General features: G+C 42.7%; 1 protein-coding gene and 1 non-coding gene across 2 annotated transcripts; one reads left to right on the plus strand and one right to left on the minus strand.

Moving 5' to 3' along the window:
• The first annotated feature begins 5,358 nt into the window (after positions 1-5,358).
• Positions 5,359-21,753, plus strand: ndnf (neuron-derived neurotrophic factor). The gene is made up of 4 exons (XM_017488058.3): positions 5,359-5,823; positions 14,968-15,165; positions 17,041-17,165; positions 19,593-21,753. Exons 2-4 carry the CDS (start codon positions 14,972-14,974, stop codon positions 21,008-21,010), a joined length of 1,737 nt encoding a protein of 578 aa, XP_017343547.1. The 5' UTR covers positions 5,359-5,823; positions 14,968-14,971; the 3' UTR covers positions 21,011-21,753.
• trnal-uaa (transfer RNA leucine (anticodon UAA)) lies at positions 12,175-12,257 on the minus strand. Its single transcript has one exon. It is a non-coding gene; the product is annotated as a tRNA-Leu (tRNA).
• Positions 21,754-23,568: the final 1,815 nt, after the last annotated feature.

Raw genomic sequence — 23,568 nt, forward strand, 5'->3', positions numbered from 1 at the left:
CCATTGACCCTGACCAGTATCATGTAGATAATGGTGAGAACGCAGTCTAGATTGGATTCCAGTCCACTGACTCACACCTATGGGAAATTTACATCACGAATCCACCTACTAGCATGTTTTTAGAAAGTGGGAGGAAACCGGAGAACCCAGAGAAAACCCATACGGACACGGGGAGAACATGTCGCACTCCACACAGGCGCAGGATCTCAGAATCAAACCAGGGACACAGTAGATGTGAGATGACGACACTACACGCTTACGACATCGTCTTCTTTCATACAAGTCCATTCACTTCTTTTTTTTAAAGGGTGCTCACTAATGTGCTTTGCTTGTTCAGGTTTTCATATAGTAAAACCTGCACTGTGGGGTTGACAGGGGCAGTGGGGGTGAAGGTCAAAGGTCATGTATTGTCTCCATTGTGCCCATAAGCCAAAATGGGCAGGAAGAGGAAACCATAAACACTGTGCAGGCCGTTTACAGAAATACAGGTTGCCGTGGAGATGGGGTTGAAGGAGTTGATCATTAAACGGTTCGAACCGTTAGCCTGAACGATGAGCATCCTGTCGTTCATGACTGGCATTCATCAGAGATGAAGGGCTGGGCTACAGAGGTGGGATCTGTTTGAGAGGGAAAAGCAGACACAGATGGAGGATCGTGTGTGTGTGTGTGTGTGTGTGTGTGTGTGTGTGTGTGTGTGTGTGTGTGTGTGTATTAGAGTGTTTGTGATGGCTAACACTACCGCCAAATCCCTTCTGTCTCTGTTATCACTCAAGTGGTGTGAGAAGCTTCTTCCACATTCCATTACACTAAGATAAGATATCAGTTCTTCACTCTCCTCAGAGCAGCGCGCTCCAATTAGGCTACACAAACCTCTGAACGACTTCAACACAGTGTCAGTGCTGAGCCACAAACACAGACATGCAACTCATCTCTCACGGGAAGGAGTGGAAACCGAGACTCAGACGCAGGTGCCGGGCCCGTATAATTCTTCCTGAAGTAGCTCTACAGTCAGTAAACTTGGTTAAAGCAGAATATATGGACACAAAGTGTTCAAGACATACAATGGCAATACATACACTTTTTTACAATATACTTTTTTTTTTTTTTTTACCCAACACAGTTATTTCCTGACTACATTACGACAACAAAACCCAAACTGTTGTTTTATACGTATGTATACTGTACAAACCGTCCATAAATACCAAGACACTCTACACTCCCCATTGATCACATGCTCAACCTAGCTTTCCTAAACAACCTTAGTTTACAGGAAAGTACGTTTTGTTGACTTTTCCTGAGAAGTTGCTGCTCTATTTCCCGTGCGAATTATTCCCCAAATTATTTCGATCCGACTGCAAAAAGCGCCCTTTGCGTTTCCATTTTCGTGAACGACAACATATTTGCCTTTTGATCGTACAGGTAGGATTCTGCCATAAAAACGACTCGGTTTGCGTTTGCACTTCCTTAGCATTCCGCGTCTGCCGTCACCGAGGTACACCAGTAAGTCAAATTCTGTGGCGACAATTTTGAGCAGAAAATCCTCTACTAGTTTTTAAGAGATAGAGATAATCGCAACAGTTCTTGAGGACACTTCAGTCTCAAGTGATGTCTTCTTGTTTTTGGCTGAAGTGATTCTTGACTGGCTGGGGAAGTTTGTGACATTCGTAAACACCGGTTTTATTGCCACTGTCTTTAGGAAACTTTGATAAAGTGAACGACAGGCTTAGAGTCAAAGAACACAGGGCTGTTAATGGACCAGGACAGACGGTACAGACGGTAGCAAACAGAGTCATATATTCTTTTTTTTGTCAGACCTCACGTCCGTCAAAACTTGTTGTACCTCATTGACAAACAGCATTGTAAATGCAGTTTATTTTCAACAGGGTTGACATATGAGGATGAAGTGGAGGCTCATTTTCTTTCAAAATGTCAGAATGATACACGTTAAGACGCTGTAAACTAATTTGGTGACGGAATGATTTAGTGTATTTATAAGATCATGCACACTCTATAAGAAATCCAAATTCATAATGGAATAAACAATTTGCATGAGCATTTTAATTGGATTAAAGTACAAATAAATTTTTCACACTCATAGGCCTACTAGGGCCTTATATCCAGCTTGGAAGCTGACAAAAAAGTATTTGAACGTTGTTGGGGTTTTTTTAGATCTGAATTTGGAGAATTTGTATTTAGGGTTCAGATTTTTTTTAAATCTCAAAATTATAACCCCTTAATTTCCACTGATTTATTTTCATTGCAAATTCAATTCAGTTCAGTTTTATTTGTATTGCACTTTTAACAATGGGCATTGTCCCAAAGCAGCTTTGCAGAAATATATAAATAAATATAAATGTATGACTTAATCCCTAATCTTACTCTAGCAAATTTTCAACAAAAATGTACATTTATTAAATGCAACAAAATGATTTAAAATTCTAATACAAAATTCATATTTAAACCCTTTTGTCAGCTCCACAAGCTCCACAGCCATATTGGCTTAGTTCTTACATAAATTTATAATCATGGCATCACTACTGGTCTAATATCATGACATAAAGACAAAAAAACACTCGATCCAGTTTCCAGTTCTCCACATTTTCAATCATGAGAACCTTTATCACCAGATGGCGCTGGTGCACCTAGGCCATACACGGAAAAAAATCCATGAGAGATATAAAATAAAATTAAAAATGGAATAGAAAATGAAAATAGAGATAGACATCCTCTTAAAGAGTTAACAAACAATGAATAAATCAGCTCGCTTGCGCACAGTCACGGTTTGTAAATGTTATGTCGTTATGTGCGAGGCTACCATAAACACTTTCCTCTGTATTCAAGTGTCATAAACAGCCTTTATGGGTCCTGAAGAAGTCATAGCCTTCACAAGTCATAAATACAGACATAATTACCTTCCGTCAGGGCCAGAATTTGGTCTGGTAGGCCTTATCTTTGATAAATATTTACTTTCCTTGGGTTACATACAAAAGAGTGCCACTGAGGGGGTTGCGTACCTTCGGGCCTGCTCTGAATATCTGTGTGAGAAACAACATTAGCTACTGAGACTTTTCTAACGCAGTCAACAAAAAGTTGATCTTATTTCATCTCAAATTTACCTGTGGTAAACTGTTACAAGTCTTTAAAGTATTTAAACTGCGCCCTGAGACACATGACATGTTTATATTGAAAGATTCGTGATTTAGTGGTTTTGGTGCTGTTTTATTGGTTGGTGCTGTATTTTTGTTATTGTCGTGAGAAGTTAGCAGTTGTCTGCTACGCTGATGCTAGTGCAGTTCCAATGGCGCTTAATAGGAGAACATTTCACTGATCTCAAACATACGCCATAATAGTCAAAGTTTACTCTTAGCTACTAAAGACAGAAGGGCATGTTTAACGTCATATTAATTAGAAAGTTCTGACATAGAAAGCTACAACGACGTTGACGGAAGTGCGAAACCTGAAGCCATTTGTGTTGGAGCAGAACGTACAGATGAAGAGGATTCCATTACCAAATAAAACTTTGACGCCATGGACGATCATGTGTTAATGATAAAGATTAGTACGCAAATCGTTCAGGGTGGAATTTTTCCTTTAAATACGCCTACGTGGCATCTTTATTAGGCTAAAACGTCTTATCAGTTATTGCAGAAATATTTTGGCTCGAAATTCCACTAGATTTAACTACAGAATGTTTCGTTTCAGAGTTTCAGAGGTTAATTTCTTAGAATTATGAATGATATGTCATAGGGAACATTGAAGTACAAGTATAAAAATGCATATCATATACCTGACTAGGGTGCTTTGAGGAAAACAAGGCAAAAACAACGTTCCTCACGTAACCCTAGCATGGCAAACTGTTGTTTGTAGAAACGAATTTAAAAAAGGCAAAGAGACAAAAGAGAGGAAGACAAAGAGTAAGCAAAGAAGACGTGGGAATTTTCTCTTCCTCTGTCTTTCTTTGCCCCTAATTGACTTTCTCATTCACACACAGAGGCCCTGTAAATGGCTCCATTCCAAACACCTCCCTACTCCCTACATAGGTGCACTACATACCGGAGGCTATAAAATGGCTTTTTTTGCCCTATATGGCCAATATGAAGCCATTTGGGATTCACACTGTATCTCAGGAGGCTTGTTCTACCTGCAGCTGGAGGGGAAAATGGCTCAACTTTTCCGTTTACAGTAAACACTTACGGGGGATCCCCAGTCTCATAAGAACGCCCTTTAATAAGGCAAAGTGTATAGCAGGCATGCTGACTAATCTAGATTACGGGTTCTCTACACTGCAGCTCATCACAACATGTCTAGTTCAAGCACACAAAATACCACTGGTTACTTCAAAAAAAACCAACAGAAGTTTCCTGGACTTGTAAGAGCTTATCACATTGTCTCTCAGGGGCCATGGTGCAAAAATTCTTGACACATGAATGATTCCCAAATGAACCTTCTTTTTTTTAATTATTTAAAAAAATTTTTTTTTTATTACATTGCATTCACCACTGAAGTTCAAGTAGAAAAGAAAAGAAAAACAAAAAACAAACAAACAAACAAAAATAATGTCTCAATTTAAACAGAGCACTCCAGAACAATTATTTTTTTTTTGCTTCATTGTTGGTGGCTAAAACATACATTATACCAAAATGATTTCAAATTAAATTGAAGGTTATTTAGGAAAAAATAAAAAAAGAACCACGGCAAAGATTCTTGAAAACTTGCAGGAAGAATTATGCAAATTTATTTTATGGACATTATTTAAGGTGTGTTAGGAAACACATAGTCAGAACACACCATCAGGGGTGCACCTTTCGTACATAGTAAGGTGCATGCGGTGTACTTTTGGCTTTTTAACACTATACACTGTACACTATATCCAGGTGTCCGGGTGAAAGATATATATTAAAGGTATAAAAGAAAAATGTAGCACCTCAACAACAAGCAAAGGTACAGTTTAGTAGCATTTTTCTTTCCTCAGCATGTATGACCCTGAGAACCACAAACAGCTACACTAGCTACAATGTTTAGTAAATGTATAGTAATGTCAATAAAACCTTTACAAGTTTTATATATCTTTTTTTTTTTTGTAAAGAAGTTTAATTAAGATTACTGTTTATACTTGTTTTGATGTAGATGTTTGTTGAAGTTTGGATGAAACTCTTGATTGCAAGAGAGTTAATTAAGCTTTTACCTACAGTATAGAATGACTATAACAACTTTGATAATGGTTGAAGATGTAAATGACATTTTTCACCAACCGGTCATTTCTTTTGGTAGATGGAGTTCGGCTAATAGTGTGTGTGTGTGTGTGTGTGTGTGCAAGAAGTGGGCAGGCTCATGGGAGTCGCTTTTGCGAGCGCGCGGAACCAGACCTCGTCAGCTCTCTACCCTCTCTCACTTCAGTTCAGTCCGAGTCTGAATAGCAGAGGGGAGGCACGCAGTGCCAGGAAAAAAAAACAAAACAAAAACCTCAGGATAACCCCTCTGTCTCTCAGTTTGGAGTTTGGAGCGACCACAAACCCCATCAGACCCGCAAGCCGCGCGCGCCGCACCGCACCGCACCGCATCACGCAGTGTGCTAAAGAGACTGGAGGAATCTACTGCACAAGAGCTTCAAGGACAAACTTTACTGTCATCACACTTCTCTTTTAAGTTCAGTTCTAGACGGGAATCGTTTGTTTGTTTGTTTGTTTGTTTGTTTTAAATAGCTACATTTGAAAGTAATGAGTTCGAGTTGAAGATCTGCGCTCCTGGAGGGAATCAAAAGTAACAGACTTTTATCCGGGAAGCAGATTTAACATTCATCTGGGCCACATAAAGCAGAACAAGGTAAAGATTTTCACAATATTTCACTGCACTGAGCCATTTGCATTACTTTCATAACTTTATTGATGTATGTATGTATGTATGTATGTATGTATGTATGTATGTATTTATTTATTACATGCATGCATCAGCGGTTGTGCAAAACCAAAGGAACCTTTTTGAATTCTTATTGACGTTTGGGTTCTTCATGGAATGCCCTATACTTTGTTGTTTTTTTTTTGTTTTTTGTTTTTTTGCAAGATTGCAAAGATTCCTGATGCACTTTTCAGACGTCTGCATTCGAGACATTGCGAGGAACTTTTTCTTAAGATCTTCATTTCGTGTTTTTTTATTTATTGCTTTTTTTTATACCTGATTTTGCATTTCTAAGCGCTGCTTAAAATCTCGTAAAATTCCTTTATTAGGAAAACTTTGGGCATGTCGAGGAAGGGGGAAAAAATAGCTCGGGACTCTCCGAGCATTAAACTGCTCGCTTTGAAACTCATGCCAGAGCGCGAGGGAACCGGGGTGGGTTTTTTTTTTCTTTTCTTTTTGCGGTTTTTACAACTCCGGGAAGTTAAAGGCGTATCTACAAGCGCGCTTCAATCAAGCCCGAGCTCGCACGCGCTTTTAATTTAGCCCCCTGTGCACTGGGTTGCGGTTTCAGATGAGGTGGGGGAGATGAGGATGAAGGAAAGAAGAAGAATAAGCAAGCACAGCCTTTTAAACACAGGTGAAACTGGACGCACGCGGAAGGCAGGGCAGGAAGCGCGCGCCCGGTCTACTCTGTGTGCGCGAGGCAGCAGCTCAGTGTCTCTCACGCGCTCTCACAGGCGCTCTTGACAGGACCGTTAATGCCACCAGCCGCGACGCTTCGTGCTGATATTCTTTCAACAATATTGAGCCTTTTAAGCCATTTGACACTTTATTTATCCTTTCTGACACCGTTTATGAGACAAACCGACGATTTTAGACAGTTTTTAAAAGATTTGACAGAAACTTCTAGAGTCTGTCAGTGAGTTATCGGAATTTTTTAAAAGGCTGGCTAGCTAACTATCGCCTGCTAACGCCGGTCTCTCTCTCTCTCTCTCTCTCTCTCTCTCTCTCTCTCTCTCTCTCTCTCTCTCTCTCTCTCTCTTTTAAATGAAACTTTTGTCATTTTACCACTGATTTAATGTTCCCCTTTTTGTACACAGTAAAATCCTTTAGAATACTTACACGAGTAGTTTCACCATTTGCTGTGGGAAAATGTTGATATATCTTTGTGTTTTTGAGAAATTAAGAAATTTCTAACAAAAAAAAAACACATTAAAATTGGTTAGTCAGTCAGGGTTGCCAGATTGAAACGTATATTTTCAAACTGTGTAGCATAAAAAGAAAGACTGGTATTAAAATATAACAAAAATGATGTTAAGTCATTGTGGTAAGCATAATACTATGTTGGAGGTAGACAATTGTAGAAGAACCTCATCAAGGTATATAAAAGGAAACTAAGCACAACTGTTCAACTATTGATGGTTCATTTGTACTGTTTTTTCTTCCCCAAAATACACAGTCTTCTTTATTTCTGACAGTCTAACCCGGCTCAAATCTTAACTTTGATCATCTCTAACAACGAACCAACACAGAACAAATTAAAAGTTGAAATATCACCTGCAGGTAAACTTGAATCATGGTATGAGTCCATTGTTTTCATCGAAATCATAATAAAAAAAATACAGGAAGCTAATTAAGATCACATCGGTTGAGAATTTGGCTTATTTTTTTGTTCATTTTTGGTGTATTTAATGGGGGGAAAACATCAGTTACTTGCAAATTGGTCTATTATTTGTTTTTAGTTTGCTATTAGTACTACTGGAATAATTAGTTAAACATTAATATTTGATTTATTTATTTGCCTACCTGACCTGGCCTGGTAAAAGGGATATTTTCTGTTTGCTCCGTAAAGAAAAGAAGACAGAGAGGAGAGGATTTGAATAAGTGCATTTAACAGTGAGGCCAAGTCATTGTTCCTGCATTCTCTCTCTCTCTCTCGCTCTCTCTTTCTCTCTCTCTCTAGTCTCTCTTTCTCTCTCATTCATGCTCTTTCTCAGAGAGGCAATGAAAAGTGGAACAAAAGTGTGAAAATGGGAAAGGCCTGTGTCACATAGCGTATCTAAACCCTCCATTTGCATTTGAAAACTGCTGTGCAGAAAGAATCCCGCCACTGTTGCAATGGCCGTGTGTGTGTCCGGCGAGTGTGACAGGACGGCGTCGGTATGCATCGCCTGTTTGGGTCGCTGTTTGGGTCGCGCTTCTCCCCAGGTCTCCGTGTCAAGTTCTATAGGTACAGAATCGGGGGTTTCCCACTTGCTTCTTTTCACTCTATTACCCCCTCATTTCCATACCTGTTCAGCCCGTAACGTCGCTGAGTATTCCCTCCGGAATGCTCTTTCCCAGCGGGATCCATACAAACAGCTCAGCTTACGGTTCTCACACACTGCTCACACACCCTCTGAACAGTGCCTCTGTGCTCTCTGGGTGGAAACACGGAAAAGGCGGCCGTGGACCGGATTCCCACTGTGCCTTCTTGTCACCTTGGTCTTGATATGGTGATGTGCAGCAGGCTTTCACTTGAGGCTGAAGTGACTAAGACCTAATTTAGAGCAGATAAATGCTGACTTATGCAGAACTGAAGCTTGGCAAGATTTTGTGTACTCGGACTGCAAAGCTTGAACAGATCTGTCTCTCTCTCAATTTCTCCCACACACTTTGAAACAAAAGCATGACGGACTTGATTCCAACATTTGTTTGCACTTTTCGTTTTGATTTTAGAGATGCGCACATGTTCTTGATGGAACTGCCCATTTGAAAGCTTGGTTTTGTCGGAGTCATCTATAGATCACTTCCCCCTTCATGGCCAACAGCATCTCTTGGCTCATACTCACTGGAACATAACCTTAAGCACAAATGTTCTCACGTCTTATCTCGCCTCTCAATCTGACTCACTTAGAACCAGCTTACAGCTCATTTTTCCATTCATGCTATTGTGCACAGCAATGAGAAATGTTAAAGATGCACCCATTCAGTGCTAAGAATCCGTATCATCACGCTGGATTGGTATTGGATCTACTGATGAATTTTATGCTGTGAATGTGTGTGACAATAAGGACACAGCTTGTCTTACAGTAGGCCACCAACCTGCCTGTGATCAAATAACTTGGAAACCGATGCTTACTGCGAGGATGTCAGTGTCGGATCAGTATCGGGTTTCGGCTGATGCTTGGAGATCTGATACTCGTATCGTATTAAAAATGGAAAAGTGGGACTGATGCATCCCTAATAGTAGCGCTGGAATTACTGAGCTACTGATGAGATCAGGGTTGTCTTTTATTCCACCTGATTCTATATAAGCAGACCTGTTTTGGAAAGGCAGTCTGAACTGTACATTTTTAGGAAAATGGTACTAAACCGTAACTTTCCTTGTCTGGTGGTACCTTCAAAGGTGCACCTTTAGTATATATAGTATAGTATCGTATGTACTTTAAATTATTTTTCAATGTACACTACGTCCATGTGTCCAGGTGGAAGATGGAAGATTCCTTTGTGGGAACCACCCCAGTGACACCTTGGTACAATTTTCCCTGAGATTGTATGCCATAGCCTTTCAAGATTTGATCTGACGGTGCAAAAAAAAAACCCCAACTAGATCATCTTCTGGCTAAAACTTCACTCTGGACACATACACGCGAACGACCATGAAGATCTACGGTTTGCAGTGCAACGCCTTGTGCCATACTCGGCACCCCTGTGCTGTTTGAGGCTTACACACTAATGGCATTCTCTGTGTGAGCCTAGTGTAAACAGACTTGTAACAAACCTCACCAAACTCTCTCTAAGTTTAGCTTCTGCAAACGCCGTCCTGAGCTCGGGCCAAGAAGGACGAGAGCCTGGCAGAACAGCGTTCCAGTGGTGTCTCTGGAGCTTAGCATCTCTAGCTAGAGTGTGTGTGATTTGGCTGCCCAGGCGGAGTGGTGTCACTTTGGTTTGGCAGTCAAATCAAGCCCAGAGCTCTTAAGCGAGAGAATGGGAGTAGCTGTTGCTGAATCTTTTGAGTTCTGTCGCGTTTCAGCGTAGCAATGACGATAAATGTTATTGTCCAGATTTGTAATTTAGATACCGGCAGGAATTTTAAGCACCATCGTCTCGGAATGCTGGCGAAACCCCAAAATCTGTTTGTTTCTGTCCATCCATATCTCCTGGATTTGCGTGTGCAATGGCGCTGTAATATTTTCCTGCACACATTCCAAAGTGTAGATTGTGATCAGTGTTGTAGAAAAATATTGTCTTAATGCCAAGTTTTGATGCCGAGTTTTGATGCCAAGTTACTCTCCTCTCTTTTTTTTTCTTACGCCCCACTGCTAGTGTATGTGTGTATGTTGTGTGCATCAGAACACACACCCTGAGCTGTGAATATTCACGGTAGTCAGTATGAATAACACACACACACACACACACACACACATGTTAGTAATGATGGCTTTCTGGCGTTTGTGGGCAGCACCACTGGAGTGTGATTGGCATGTGGAAATGCCCATGTGCTTCCGCACTGTTGATGCCGCTTCTGTGCATGTTCCCTACATGTGCTCCTCATCTGCGTGTGTGTGTGTGTGTGTCCTGAGAACCTTCTAGGAATAACCAAGGTCTCCAGTGAATAGCTACACTAAGCCGATTCTGGTTAAAAGGCACATTAACACCGCTCACAGATCAATCAACTCACCGAGTGATTGATGAAAGACATTATCAGTCTGAGCTGACCGACCTCTTTCATCCACCCAGTGATGGATCACACGTTTTCCAAAACGAGCACAATTAATTAATGACCGATTGTGTGCGCTTGTCGCTTTGACCATTTGCGCACGGTCACTTAGACACCAAACAACTCACGCACTTTTTCTGTTCTGAAGCCTATTTTTAGGAAAATATTTAAATGTGACTTAATGGATGAAAATCAGACTATTAGCAATGGAAACCAATCAGTCATTCTCCCAGGGTTAGCTGGGATTTTGTGCAGCTGGTGAGGAGTAATTATAATCTGTTTGTCGGTTCTCTTTGATGGTTGCAAAGAGATCAGAGAAAAGGTTGTGGAATTGACATTTTTATTTCGATTTGACTTTTATGCAAGCGATTAAGAGGGGATAAGTGATGGTCATAAAAACACTATGGACCATTACTGTGCTCAAAGAGTTTAAGCTGTTTAGAATTATCCTCTCTTAATCCTCCAGCCAGCCTCATAACATACAGACACACACAAACACACACACACATGCTCGATTTGTCACGCATCTCATTTTCTATATGACCTACAAGTTACAAAAAGTTCTTGTTCCAGCAATGTATTATAGAACGTATAAATAACAGCAAAAAAAAAAAAAAAAAAAACAGCAGCAAAACAAGGTTGACACGATTGTGGTCGGGTTCTGCCTTCAAATTATCCACTCACAAATTATGATCAGACATCCTCCCTGGCTCTAATTAAACATTTGGCGTTATTTGTTCCAGATGGCGTTGTTTTGAAGTTTAATTTTAGCACGAGAACGCCATGCATTGTGGGAAAGGCGACTGCATCCAAGGAATCTGACCGAGTCCTGGTTAACGTTCTCACGTTCTATGACCGTCAGAATCTGGGCGATGAACGTCTTACGTTCTCGAACTAGAACTTCAAAGAAGACACGGTTTCATAACTCTCTTTAATGTTCTCACGTTCTGTGACATCATCAGAATCTGTTTGATGAGCGGTCTAGAAGTTCAAAGAAGACAGGATTCCATAACTCCTGGTTTTAATGTTGAACTTTCGTTGACATCGCCATTGACATCTGTCTGATGAGCATTCTAGAACTAGAACCTCAAAGAAGCCAGATCAGACTGAATTGTCTGATTCAGTCTGTCGCGTTCCATTACTCCATAACCGTAGTGCTACCAATGCAACAGAATCCTGGTTTGATGTTCTCATGTTCTGTGACATTTTCAGAATCATTTTGGAATCAGTCCTACCACTAGAACTTTAAAGATATCCAGGATTCCATAACTCAGACCATATCTTTACCAAATCTGGCAGAATCCTGGATTACTGTTCACCAGAATCTTGGTATACAAACCTTTCCACTTGCATCACCACTCCACTACATTAGAAAGTAGGTTGCAGGGACAAGATTAGCTTTTTTCTTGCATCCAACATGAGTCATAACTGAAACTGGATATAATCCATATATACAGCTGATAGTTACGCACCTCACTTATTGGTTCTACAGGGATTCCCTTGGGAATTGATCTCATTCTTCCAATTACTAACTTGGAACCTTAACTTCTAAGCTAACACTTCTCTTTAAAATAGGCTACCAGGAGTGGGGTTCGAACCCACGCAGACATACATCCATTGGATCTTAAGTCCAACGCCTTAACCACTCGGCCATCCTGGTAAGCACAATGCTGAGAGTAACATTTCAGCCCAACTAATTCTCAGAAATCGTGCAAAAAACACCCCTCAAACTGGTAGGGAGACATTGTTCATTTTCTCAGTCTTTGCATGGAAAACAAGTTCACTGTGGTGCACACGCGTTTCTGCTCTGCAATACAACATAATCCTTTTTTCCCCTTTTCCAATCTGTGCAATATGTTAAAACAGAAATGGTTCTGTACATGATGGGTAACGTTTCTGCACGTACACGTTATCTTTCTTTGCCACAATCTATGTTTCGGGAAATTGATCAGATTTCATTCCAATTATTTGCTCCAAGGTCTGCAACCTTGTTCCAAAAACTAGCCCAATTTGATGGACCACGACCCTGGTTTCATTAAAGAAACGAAGGTATTTTAACTGCAGCGATGTCTTGTCTGCCGGAGAAACTTTCCTCCAATATCTTAAGCCTTTAATGTTTCAGGTCTAAACCTGAGTAAGACCCAACAGTGACAAACCAAATGTCTGGGAGAGTGGCGAAGAACAGAAAGAATGTTGGCGTAAATTTAAGCAAAACCGCAAGAAACAAAAAAAGGACGTTTAAGAGAAACTTTTAAACATGGAATAAAGGACGGGGAGGAGGTGAAAGAACAAGAGAATGAGATGAGATGAAAAAAAACAAAACACAGAAAGGCAGAGAATGAATGAAGAGAGAGAGAGAGGTGGTGAGAGAAAGAGAGAGAACGAGAGGGAGGAGGGTGGAAGAGAGGTCATTAAAAGGACACCCGCTCGCTCCAGCTGCAGTAAAGAAGGCAGTAAAGTATCGGCCCAATCTGCCATCATTAGCCTGATTATATCAGCAGGGATCGGGGTTAGCCATCAGCTCCGATCGATGGGGTCCAATCAATAGACAGAGGATAGGATCGGAGTGAGAGGGGTGGGAAACTGACCAGCACTGCATGCTGGGTAATGAGGGAATAACATGGACATTGACATAGACTAGTCTAATATCAGTTTTAGTTTGAACCAGATAAATGTTTCCGGTCTGAGCCACCTGTATCCACGACCTTTACATTACACTACAAATACGTGTAACATTTTGTTCTATCACTTTTACCTAGCGCCTTTCTAGCGACCTTTACATGCTAAGTAACATTAAAAAGGAGTAGAAAAAGAATAGCTGAGATTTAAAAGAAGCAACCTACTGTCCCTGTAGAATCTAACATGACCCTACAGCCGAGATTCGTCATGAGCGAATTCGTGAAAAGTCTAATTAGCGGTCGAGCATTTCTGTGTTTGAAATTCTATTAAATCCGTCTCGCAGATAACGTTTCTGCAGATTGGATGACGCCTGCAAAGTTAACATTTCCCCCACATTAGCAAGACTGGTGATTAATGAAGTTTGGGATTCAATTATGCTACAAAACGCAAATTCTGACAAATATTTTCCGAACCGTAAAGACCCGGTTATATTATTGCAATGATAAGATCAGACTTCCCTCGAGCGAGCTTTAAATTTCGAGTGCCCGGGAAATAATGAACCGACGCGACAAACGAACAAGCTGAAACGCTCCAGAATGAAAACAAATAAGCACATGTGCTTCACATCTGTGTGCGTGTGAGTTTCACCGCCAGCGGCTTCAGTCCGGTTGCAGATACCGTGTTGGCTGTCAACATTGTTATGTAACGTGGGACGTGATCATTAGTCGATGAACCAGTTTGCGATTTTGCACCAGTGCAGAAATATCGTCGTCAATTCTATGCACAAAGAAGGAGAAATATGAAGCAGGTTTGTGTATACACACGTGACCGTATGTGCATTTTACAACATGTTCTTTGTGAGTCACGTGCACGTACACGCTGCAGTTCGGCTCCTGGAGTATGCATGTTGAAATTCAAGGGGCGTTGAATTGATGTGGACTGAATCAGTACAACACTGTATTTGCTGGATTATTATTATACGAGTTATTTTCCTATCCAGAATAATTGCAGAGTAAATGCCACGATGAGATTTAATTGAGTTTGAATTGAATCTCAAATTCCTAATTACGTTTGTAAGTAAGACAGTAATTTGTAAGACAAAGTACAGCCATAAGTGGGTACGGTGGCTTAGCGGTTTGCATGTTTGCCTCGCACCTCCAAGGTTGAAGGTTCAATTCCTACCACAGTGTGTGTGTGATTTCACTCTGTAATGGATTTCCCCCACCCTGGGATCCTGTGAACCAGCAAGATTAAGCAGTACAGAAAATGGATGGATTACTGTCTTAATGTTTGTGGAGATAAAATCCTCATGTTCCAGCAGATTCTTAATCACAGCTGCATTTGTTAATCACCGGTTAACAAGTTGAAAGTTTTCACACACAAAAAACCCCCCCTCACAATTATATATATATATATATATATATATATATATATATATATATATTTATTTATTTAATTACCGGCCATTATAAAAGGCTCCAAAAAACTAAGGGAGCAGAATTGAAAAGACTTTATGTTTATGAAATAACACGATATAAGTGTTGCGTTCATGTACCTTGTGAAAACAGGAACATTGTCGATTTTATATTTGACAAAGGTCATCACAACTGAAAGCTTCTAACACAATGCACAACTGTACAAGAGATACATATTGACATTAATTCTGTCACACTCATTGCTCATTGCAGTCATGCTTTATGGTCTTGTACACTCATGTTTTTTTTTCTCTTTCTCTCTTTTTCTCTCTGTAGCAGGATGAGGCGAGTGATTGGCTGCTTCGCAGTGCTGTTGTTGTCGTCGACGCTGGCTGTGTTCGGGCAGAAGCTACCCACTCGCGATGAAGGCCTGTTCCAGATGCAGATCCGGGATAAGGCTCTGTTTCACGACTCGTCTGTAATTCCCGATGGAGCTGAGATTAGTGGATACCTGTTCAGGGACACGCCGAAGAGGTATGCCTACCCACACACACACACACACGCGCACACAAAACATTTTATCGCAGTTTAAAGAAAAAGTTGCATGTGCAGACTTCAAGAACTCGAGAATCTTTTTTCACTGGAGGAGCTGCACTACACTTCCTGATAAAAACCTTATAGTTGTTCTGTAACACGTTTTACAAGATGGGAAAGACTTCACGCAGAGCCGCGTGTGGATATGTTTTACGTGTCCTAATGGAGAATATGGAATCGATTACAGCCAGCGCACAGCTGACGAGGGCATAAGGAGGCATGCATTATGGATGAGATGCTGGGAAACGTGGGTGTGTGCGCGTGAATGAGAACCACTTTTGATGAAGAAGCAGGTGTCTCTAGCGAAAGACGATACCCACATTCACAGCACTTCTGCAGTCTCTCTCTCTCTCTCTCTCTCTCTCTCCCTCATATGCACAGGGGGCAAGGTTGTTTCAAAGGGCATGAGTTGAAACCCATATAAATCAATCAGCTCCAACACGCAGGCCTCATATGGTCATGCCAAACTGTTCCCACAGTTCCTTTTTCACAGGTGCATATTTTATGCATCAACTACGCAATACAGGTGAAAACGTACGCTTGGGTTAACCAGCAAATCTACACGTATGACACGGACTCTTAGACGTCGTACTCACAATTGGATTGAAATTGCAACACTGTCCCGTGTGCTAGCCAAATCTAGAGCAAGAATTGCAGAGAATGTGTGAATGCTCTGTACTGTAATAGCTCAATAATACTAGCTCAAGTTCATTATTCAGGCTCCCTTTAGTGAGTTAATAAATCTAATAAATCTTTCATGATGTACTGCTAAGATGGGTCTGTAATGAAGCAGCAGTCACAGCTCTTTGTTCAGTGTTAATATGCTGTGAACACGTGTAACAGTGATAAGGAATTAACGTGATGAGTGTGATAATGCTCAGCGATTGCTCTGTCCATAGCCGAAGAAGTCGTTTTAGCAGGCTTACATGGCACAGAGTAAACGTTTGTGGTTTACAGAGCATTAGAATCGCTCTTTAAGACATACAGATTAATATTGTTGGGGACAGTAGCATGGAATGGTCCACAGGTTCCACACCCTGGTCCTACCCTCAAACCATGTCCTGTAAATGTTGGTGTTTTCGCTGCTCACCTCAGGAAAACACTAAACTGTGGGAGGACCAGAGTTGGGAACCTGTGGACTGGTGCATGCTACTGGACCCAGCAATATTACTCTGTTTGTCTTTGTATGTACTCCAAGACACTTACAAGAGGTTGGGGACCTGTGGACTTGTAGATCAGGAATCATTGGGCACTATTTTAAACTTGTCATGTTCTGGACAACTCTCAGGGTCAAGAAACGCCATAGCTATGACTGGTTTAGTCTAGTTTTTGATCTCAAACTAGTGGCTATTTTTATTTAGCAATAGCAATAGACTATTGAACGTCCTGAAAGGAATAACATATAACGCCGACTAAATAGTGCTCCAATAGTTAATTTATGCCAACCACAGACATGTTTTTCTGGGTCATGTTTTGGTCAATTTGGTATCATTTGCCAATACATGACCTCAAAGATGCCTACAATTGGCTAGTCTTGTTCTTAATGACAGGGCAGAAAGAGTAATGCTAATCTTTCATTCATGGACAACACTACCAATTTTGCTTTCTTGGATTCCCGGCCATGGATCGCTGTGGTTTCATCAGGAACCAAACTTGCCATCTTCAACAGAATGGCTTTCCTCAGATCTGTTAACGACAGCATACGTCAGATTCTAGCGGCCGTCCAAATGGGACTGCTTTTATTCCGGCTGCATTGGAAGGCAGGATACGAGTCATATGCAGGCCAGGCCTGAAATGTGTTGTTGCTGTTCACAGGTATTATTTTGTAGTGGAGGAGGACAACACGCCGCTGTCGGTGACGGTGACGCCGTGTGACGCTCCACTCGAGTGGCGTCTGACGCTGCAGGAGCTGCCGGAGGAGGCCAGCGGAGACGGATCAGGTAATTATGGTCAGGTCTCGAGCGTATGCATCACTTTAACGGGCTGCGCAAATGCATCCTAAACGATCATTTTTACGCACAGAATAATATCGCACTAGACCGAATGTACATGTGATATAAATCCCTCGCAGCGTAGCTGAAAGTGTAGTCATGTGCTAGAGAAACAGCCAAATGGAGAGTCAATGATGGATGGGGTCTTCAGCTCTCAACCAATCAATACAGCTTATGGCTTAATGCACACTTATATATCCTTCCATCCGTCTCCGGACAGAATTAGAATTGGACATTCAATCCTTACGTGCTTTATTGAAGAACAGAACAGTGTGTCCTGGAGACCTTTGCCAATGACATCCTTTCAATGTGCTGCAGTGTCTTCAGATGACAAAGTCAGAGGAGATTCTCTTACCGTAGTTTAGGTTTCATTTCTGACCATCAGGCTGGATCTACTTATTTTAACGCCAACTAGCAAACGACTTTGGGATGTGTTGCTTTTTTGTTTAATCAGCCAACCAGACGAGAGGTCGGGTAAAAATAGGCACGGATTGATTTTCGAAAGACTGTGTGAATGAGCCCGACTATCCCAAGTGCATAACCATGAATCTGGTTAAATATCCGTAAATATTTGTTGTCTGCGAGGTGGTGTTTTCCAGAGTAGTCTCCGTGTGTGTGTGTGGGTTGTTGGGCGTGTTTCTGGTCTAAGTGTTACCACACTTGATGTGCTCATGCACTGCATCTGACGTCCACAGAATGGAAAGTAGGAGAAAAAAGGGAGCGATGGAGCAGATAGAGATCATAAATGCACGGCGTAGACTTTATTAGGAACTGTTTACGGGTTCCGACCCGATCAGCGCATAATTCAAGCACAAAAGTGGGTCGTGATTTTTTCTTTACTTCATTTACTTCCTTTTATATCAAAGCATGGTTGCAGAGCACGTTCCTGTTCTGTTATGCTGTTCTCCTTCCCTGCCTGTAGGTCTAGGCCCTGATTTCTTTGTACTCTGATCTCCCATCTACACTGTTTCTGCTCTCTCTCTCTCTCTCTCTCTCTCTCTCTCTCTCGCTCTTTCTCTGTCTCTCTCTCTCTCTCTCTCTCTCTCTCTCTCTCTCTCTCTCTCTCTCTCTCTCTCTCTCTTTCTCTCTCTCTCTCTCTCTCTCTCTCTCTCTCTCCCCATCTGGAGCGTATCTGAAAATGCAAATAGAGCCACAACACACCGGACCTTGAGTGGAATCATGGTTTTATTTAGAGAGAGGATTAGAACTAGAGAGATAGAATAATTCGAGAGCGAGAGATTGAGATGATCAGTAAGCATTTGAAAGAGATGCCTGTTGTGCATGTGTGTTTTGTTTCCAGCTGAGTATAAAAGACCTCCATGTGCGCACGAATGCATTATGTGACCAGCATGTGTGTCTGTTTTACAGTGTGTGAGTGTGAGTGTGTGTGTGTGAGAGAGAGAGAGAGAGAGAGTTAGGGAGACTTTGAGAACCGTAATGTGTACCAGAGCACTTCTCATCCCTCTTGCATTAATCTATTCATTGACTTTTACTCAAGGGTGCAGGTTTTATTATTTTTTCAGAATGTCTACATTTCCGTCTTAGTTTATTTTATGACTGGATTTCGCTACCAGTCCTGAGAAAGAGGCATTCGTCGTCATCATCGTTATCATCATCGTCATTGTCATTATCGTCTTCTCCCACCCCAGACTCAGAGAAGATCTTTTTTTACAGCATAACATGTACTGTAAATATACAGGAACGTAGATAATTCTAGACAAGTGCTCGGTCTCTTGGTACATAATCCTCAAGCTTTTTTTGGCATGTTTGCCGAATGCGTGTTTGCGTATGCTGTCTGTTAATTTAGTACGCGCTCTTCGGTTGACAGACAAAATATTATGCTTTCTCGGCCGGCTTTAAGGAGAAGGCCCGGATGAGGACTGTGGGCTGGAGAGAGGCTACAAGGCGCCTCTGTACGGCCGTGGAGCTTTTGGGGGAAGGCAGAGTGAATGCTGGGCTCTGATGTTGAGCAGTATTTGGAGAGAAAACACTGCAGCTAGTGGCAGAAACGACTAATCATCCACTAAGTCTCAGGACAGTCAGGCTGACCTCATCAGGATTGACATGATAAAACATAAGCTGCAGGTTGCTTTCCGTTGCTACCTGTTAGTGTCAGGTGAAGGAGGAAAGGAAAGCAAATAGTCAAGTGTGTGTGTGTGTGTGGGGGGTTATTGGTTATTGGTTAGTCCGGGGTGGATTAGTCGGTCACAGACATCCAAACATCCAGCTGATCCAAACATCTGAACAGCTTTCGTTTGCTTAATCTGTGCAAAAAAGCTTTTCTGAGAAGCTTCTTCTGAAATGTGGTTCCACAAAGATTCATGAGGCGCTTGCGATTCTTCCAAAACCTCATCCGGATGTGTTTGTGTTTCCTAGGTGAGCCGGAGCCTCTGGAGCAGCAGAAGCAGCAGGTGACGGCCAACGAAGGCACCGAACTCTTCTCTTACAAAGGCAACGATGTGGAGTCATTCGTCTCCAGCAGCTCACCTTCAGGCCTTTACCAGCTGGATATTCTCTCCACGGAAAAGGACAGCAGCCTGAAGATCTATGCCACCACCACGCCAGAATCAGATCAGCCCTACCCAGAGCTGCCCTACGACCCCAGGGTGGATGTCACCAGCCTGGGCCGTACCACCGTCACACTGGCCTGGAAGCCCACCCCTACTGGCTCACGAATGGGCCAGCCTGTGCACTACTGCGTGGTCGTCAACAAAGAGCACAACTTCAAGAGCCTGTGCGCCGCGGAGGCCAAGATGGGCGCTGATGACTCGTTCATGGTGGCGCCCAAGCCGGGTCTAGACTTCAGCCCGTTTGATTTCGCCCGTTTTGGCTTTACTTCGCCAGAGAACGACCTCACTAAGGACCGCCATCGGTCTCTGAGTGCCAACCGAGTGCCGGCTTCCAAGCCATGGCGTTCTCCAGGTACCAATCCCAGGCCCTCGGACATCCGCAAGATCTGCATTGGCAACAAGAACATCTTTACCGTGTCGGGGCTGAGGCCGGCCACACAATATTACTTTGACGTGTTTGCTGTCAATGTAGCCTCCAACGCTAGTACGGCTTACGTCGGGACCTTCGCCCGCACCAAGGATGAGGCTGAGCCCAAGACTGTCGAGCTGAAGGATGGAAAGATGGCTGACATCTTTGTCGAGAGGAAGGGCATCAAGCTGCTGCGCTTCGCTCCCGTTTCCTCCCACCGACGTGTTTCCCTTTCTGTCCACTCCTGCTTGGACGCTGTTCACGTTCAGGTACGGCGCGACGGTAAACTCATGCTCTCACAGAACGTGGAAGGAGTCCGTGAATTCCAGCTCCGCGCCAAACCCAAGGCCAAGTACCTTATCCGGGTACGCGGATCTCGCAAAGGCGCGTCGGCACTGAAGGTGCTAGCAAGCACGCGTGCCGATACCAAGCGGCCCTTCCCTTCTCTCCCTGAGGATACGCGAATCAAAGCCTTCGATAGACTACGCACGTGCGAATCTGTCACTGTGGCCTGGCTCGGCACGCAGGAGCGCAACAAGTATTGCGTGTACCAGCGCGAGGTGCCTGATGGATACGGCGAGGAGCAGCGGCGCCGTCAACGCAACCAGTGTGCCGGACCCGAGACGCGTCGCAGGGACGAGAAAGTGCTCTGCAAACACTTCCACAGCGCCAACCCGCACAAAGCCGTAACCACCGAAACCATCACAGGACTGGAGCCGGGCAAGAGCTACGTCCTCGACGTCTACGCCATTGGTCATGGCGGACACTCAGTCAAGTACCAGAGCAAACTGGTGAAAACGAGGAAGTACTGCTAAAATGAAAATAAAACATATATACAGAAAAATAAAATAAAAAATTCCAACAAAATAGACTCTGCACAGAAGTAAATATATTATATATATAATGAGAGGAAAAGTTTATTTAACTGGAAGTGATATTCTACTAAGTTGTTTTTTGTTTTTTTTTGCTGACTGACTACTTGGTGAGCCTAGTGGCAGAGCTCGAACTGCTTCTAGAGCGAGATAGAGTCCTGTGTGTTCTTCACAAGTTAACGAGTGCCGTTAACGAGAGGTCCTGGGAGGTGGCGTCATCTACGTTACTCATCCTGGAATCATTCTGCTTTCCGTCGTGTTGTGAGAAACTATGTTAAACTCATCTGCATATCGTTTGTGATCGCATCGACCCCTCCCAATCCGCTCTCTCACTGAGTACACTCACATTTAGAAAGAGTTCTTAAGTTATTTTATACCTCTTCATTTTTGTTTTGCTATTTGAACTGTTTTTTTTTTTTTTGGCTTGTTACTTGTTATAATTATTCCTGCTATGAAAAAAACCCCCCATGTTGTAAAATTCCCTGACGAAGTCGGGCGGTTTGTCGAGGTGTTGTCCCCTCCCCCCCGCTGCCTTTGTCTGTATATTATCTCATTCTGTGAGTGAATCGCTTTGGGATTCTGTAAATGTGCTCTTCTCTGTGTCCGCTCTGCCTGTCACATGTACAGAGTGCTTCTGCCAATATTCATGTACATAAAACCCTAAATATAGAGGCCAGTAATCCCCCCCCCGGTGTGGCTTCTGGTGTTGTCTTTCTCCACAGGGATTAATCACTTGCTCATAAAGAGGCGCACGGATAGGGATCAGCGTCCGTGTCCTTTAAGCCATGTCCGGGACGTTGTACGTGGATTATGGTACAACATGTCAAGAGGTTTTAAAAGGGATAACGTACATCATCGAAGACGCACATATATCACACGCAGTCTGAACTGTGGTCCCGTATGCACGGCGACTTACCGACATACCTCACCGTAAGCAGGTGATTTGTCCTGACAAGCAGGACAACGCCAAAAAGAACCAGACTGTCCATTTTCCACTTAGTCATGACAAGGTGGGATTTATTGCCTTCATCCTTCATGCAGCCAATCAGTCCTGAAACCAGACCCAGTCCAGATGTCGCTGCTAAACTCTCGATAGCTGGAACTGTCAAGGCGTGCTGATATTATACACAACTTATACACAACCCCGACAGATCGGCTCAAACCTCAAACAAGTCGGAACCACACTTTCTTTAGCTCGCTTGCCAAATCCGGGCCATGGCGTGCAAAACAATCTGGCTCGCGCTAGGCTTCCAAACAACCCGATTCAGGCTTCGTGCGTGTAAGAATGTACAGGCACGTGAATAAACAGCGACATCCAAACCAACGCGTTAACACGAACACTCGTCCCGTCCGGTCACGTCAAAATTTCTCCTCGTTTTCTAAAATCTGAGCGGGGGTTGCTGCTATGATGCTCGTCTCAAAACCCACCAATAATAGGACTAGATTAAGATTACGCAAAGCTCATGGGACCGCTTCGAATACGGTAGTGACGACGGCAAAACATAAACGGGAAAAAAAATATCCTTGTTAGCGACTTCAAGTCATTTTGAAGAATGTTCGTGTTTATGTGACGCTCGCATATCCTCTAAGCGTATCATTAGAGGATCTTCACGAGGAACAGCCTAAATCGTCCAGTCTAAAACCAACTTTAGACGTACAGTCTCACACACACACAAACACACACGCTCAATGCTTTGAGTCATATAGGTGAGTTGCGTTTTTGCTTTGTGTCTACTTCAAGAGCTTCTCTGCAAGGTCTCAAGCGTCACTCGCTTTCCCCATCGTCCATCTCACACGTTATCCAGAGATACAGGAGTCACCAAGAGCATCATCTGGCTCGGATTAACCTTCACACTTCTCTGTATTGATCTGGAAGATGTCTCCCGGTTAGTGGCGGGGGATTCTGTATACACTTACCCTTACCCACTTACATTTTCCCTCCAGATCCTTGATGAATATTAAGTTTGGTAATATTCAAATCTAAATATTAAGCTTTGAATAATTCTGTCGGCATTAGTGAGAGAAACAAAAAAAACCCTCAGCAAAGCGAAGTATCGTAATATGTGTTGTGTCATGATATATATGTGCCAACGTGCACGCATAAATAAATATTCCATCTTTATTTTCCATCCCCATCACACTTTTTTCGCATCCAGACTCTCAGCGTGTCCCTCGTCCTGGAACGATTCTTCACCACAACGATAATAAGTCCATCAAAATCGTTATCCAAAATCATTATTCACGCCGTAGATGAATAAACCGTCTCAGACTGTGTATGAGAATGGAAATGAAACTATTATTTTACTACGGGTTGGGACGGTGTCCCGTTCTGAACTCCCGGTGACACTTTTAGAGAGCTTTGGTGAGGAACGCTCTGAAGTCACTGTGGCCTACACATACGTACACATGTAAGCTCCTCGACTGACCACATAAACACTCTAACACGCTGTTTCCATTTCTGGCACCCGTGTGCGATTCTGTTTGTAAAGCGACAAGAACAG

This window comes from Ictalurus punctatus, chromosome 15 (assembly GCF_001660625.3).
Source record: "Ictalurus punctatus breed USDA103 chromosome 15, Coco_2.0, whole genome shotgun sequence".
In the NCBI taxonomy this organism is placed as follows: Eukaryota; Metazoa; Chordata; class Actinopteri; order Siluriformes; family Ictaluridae; genus Ictalurus; species Ictalurus punctatus.

Excerpts from the sequence above, each read along its gene's own strand:
- ndnf (XM_017488058.3), top strand. The coding sequence starts at position 14,972 with ATGAGGCGAGTGATTGGCTGCTTCGCAGTGCTGTTGTTGTCGTCGACG. Across the intron at positions 15,166-17,040 it reads TTCAGGGACACGCCGAAGAG|GTATTATTTTGTAGTGGAGG; the intron begins GTATGCCTACCC and ends TGCTGTTCACAG. Across the intron at positions 17,166-19,592 it reads GGCCAGCGGAGACGGATCAG|GTGAGCCGGAGCCTCTGGAG; the intron begins GTAATTATGGTC and ends TGTGTTTCCTAG.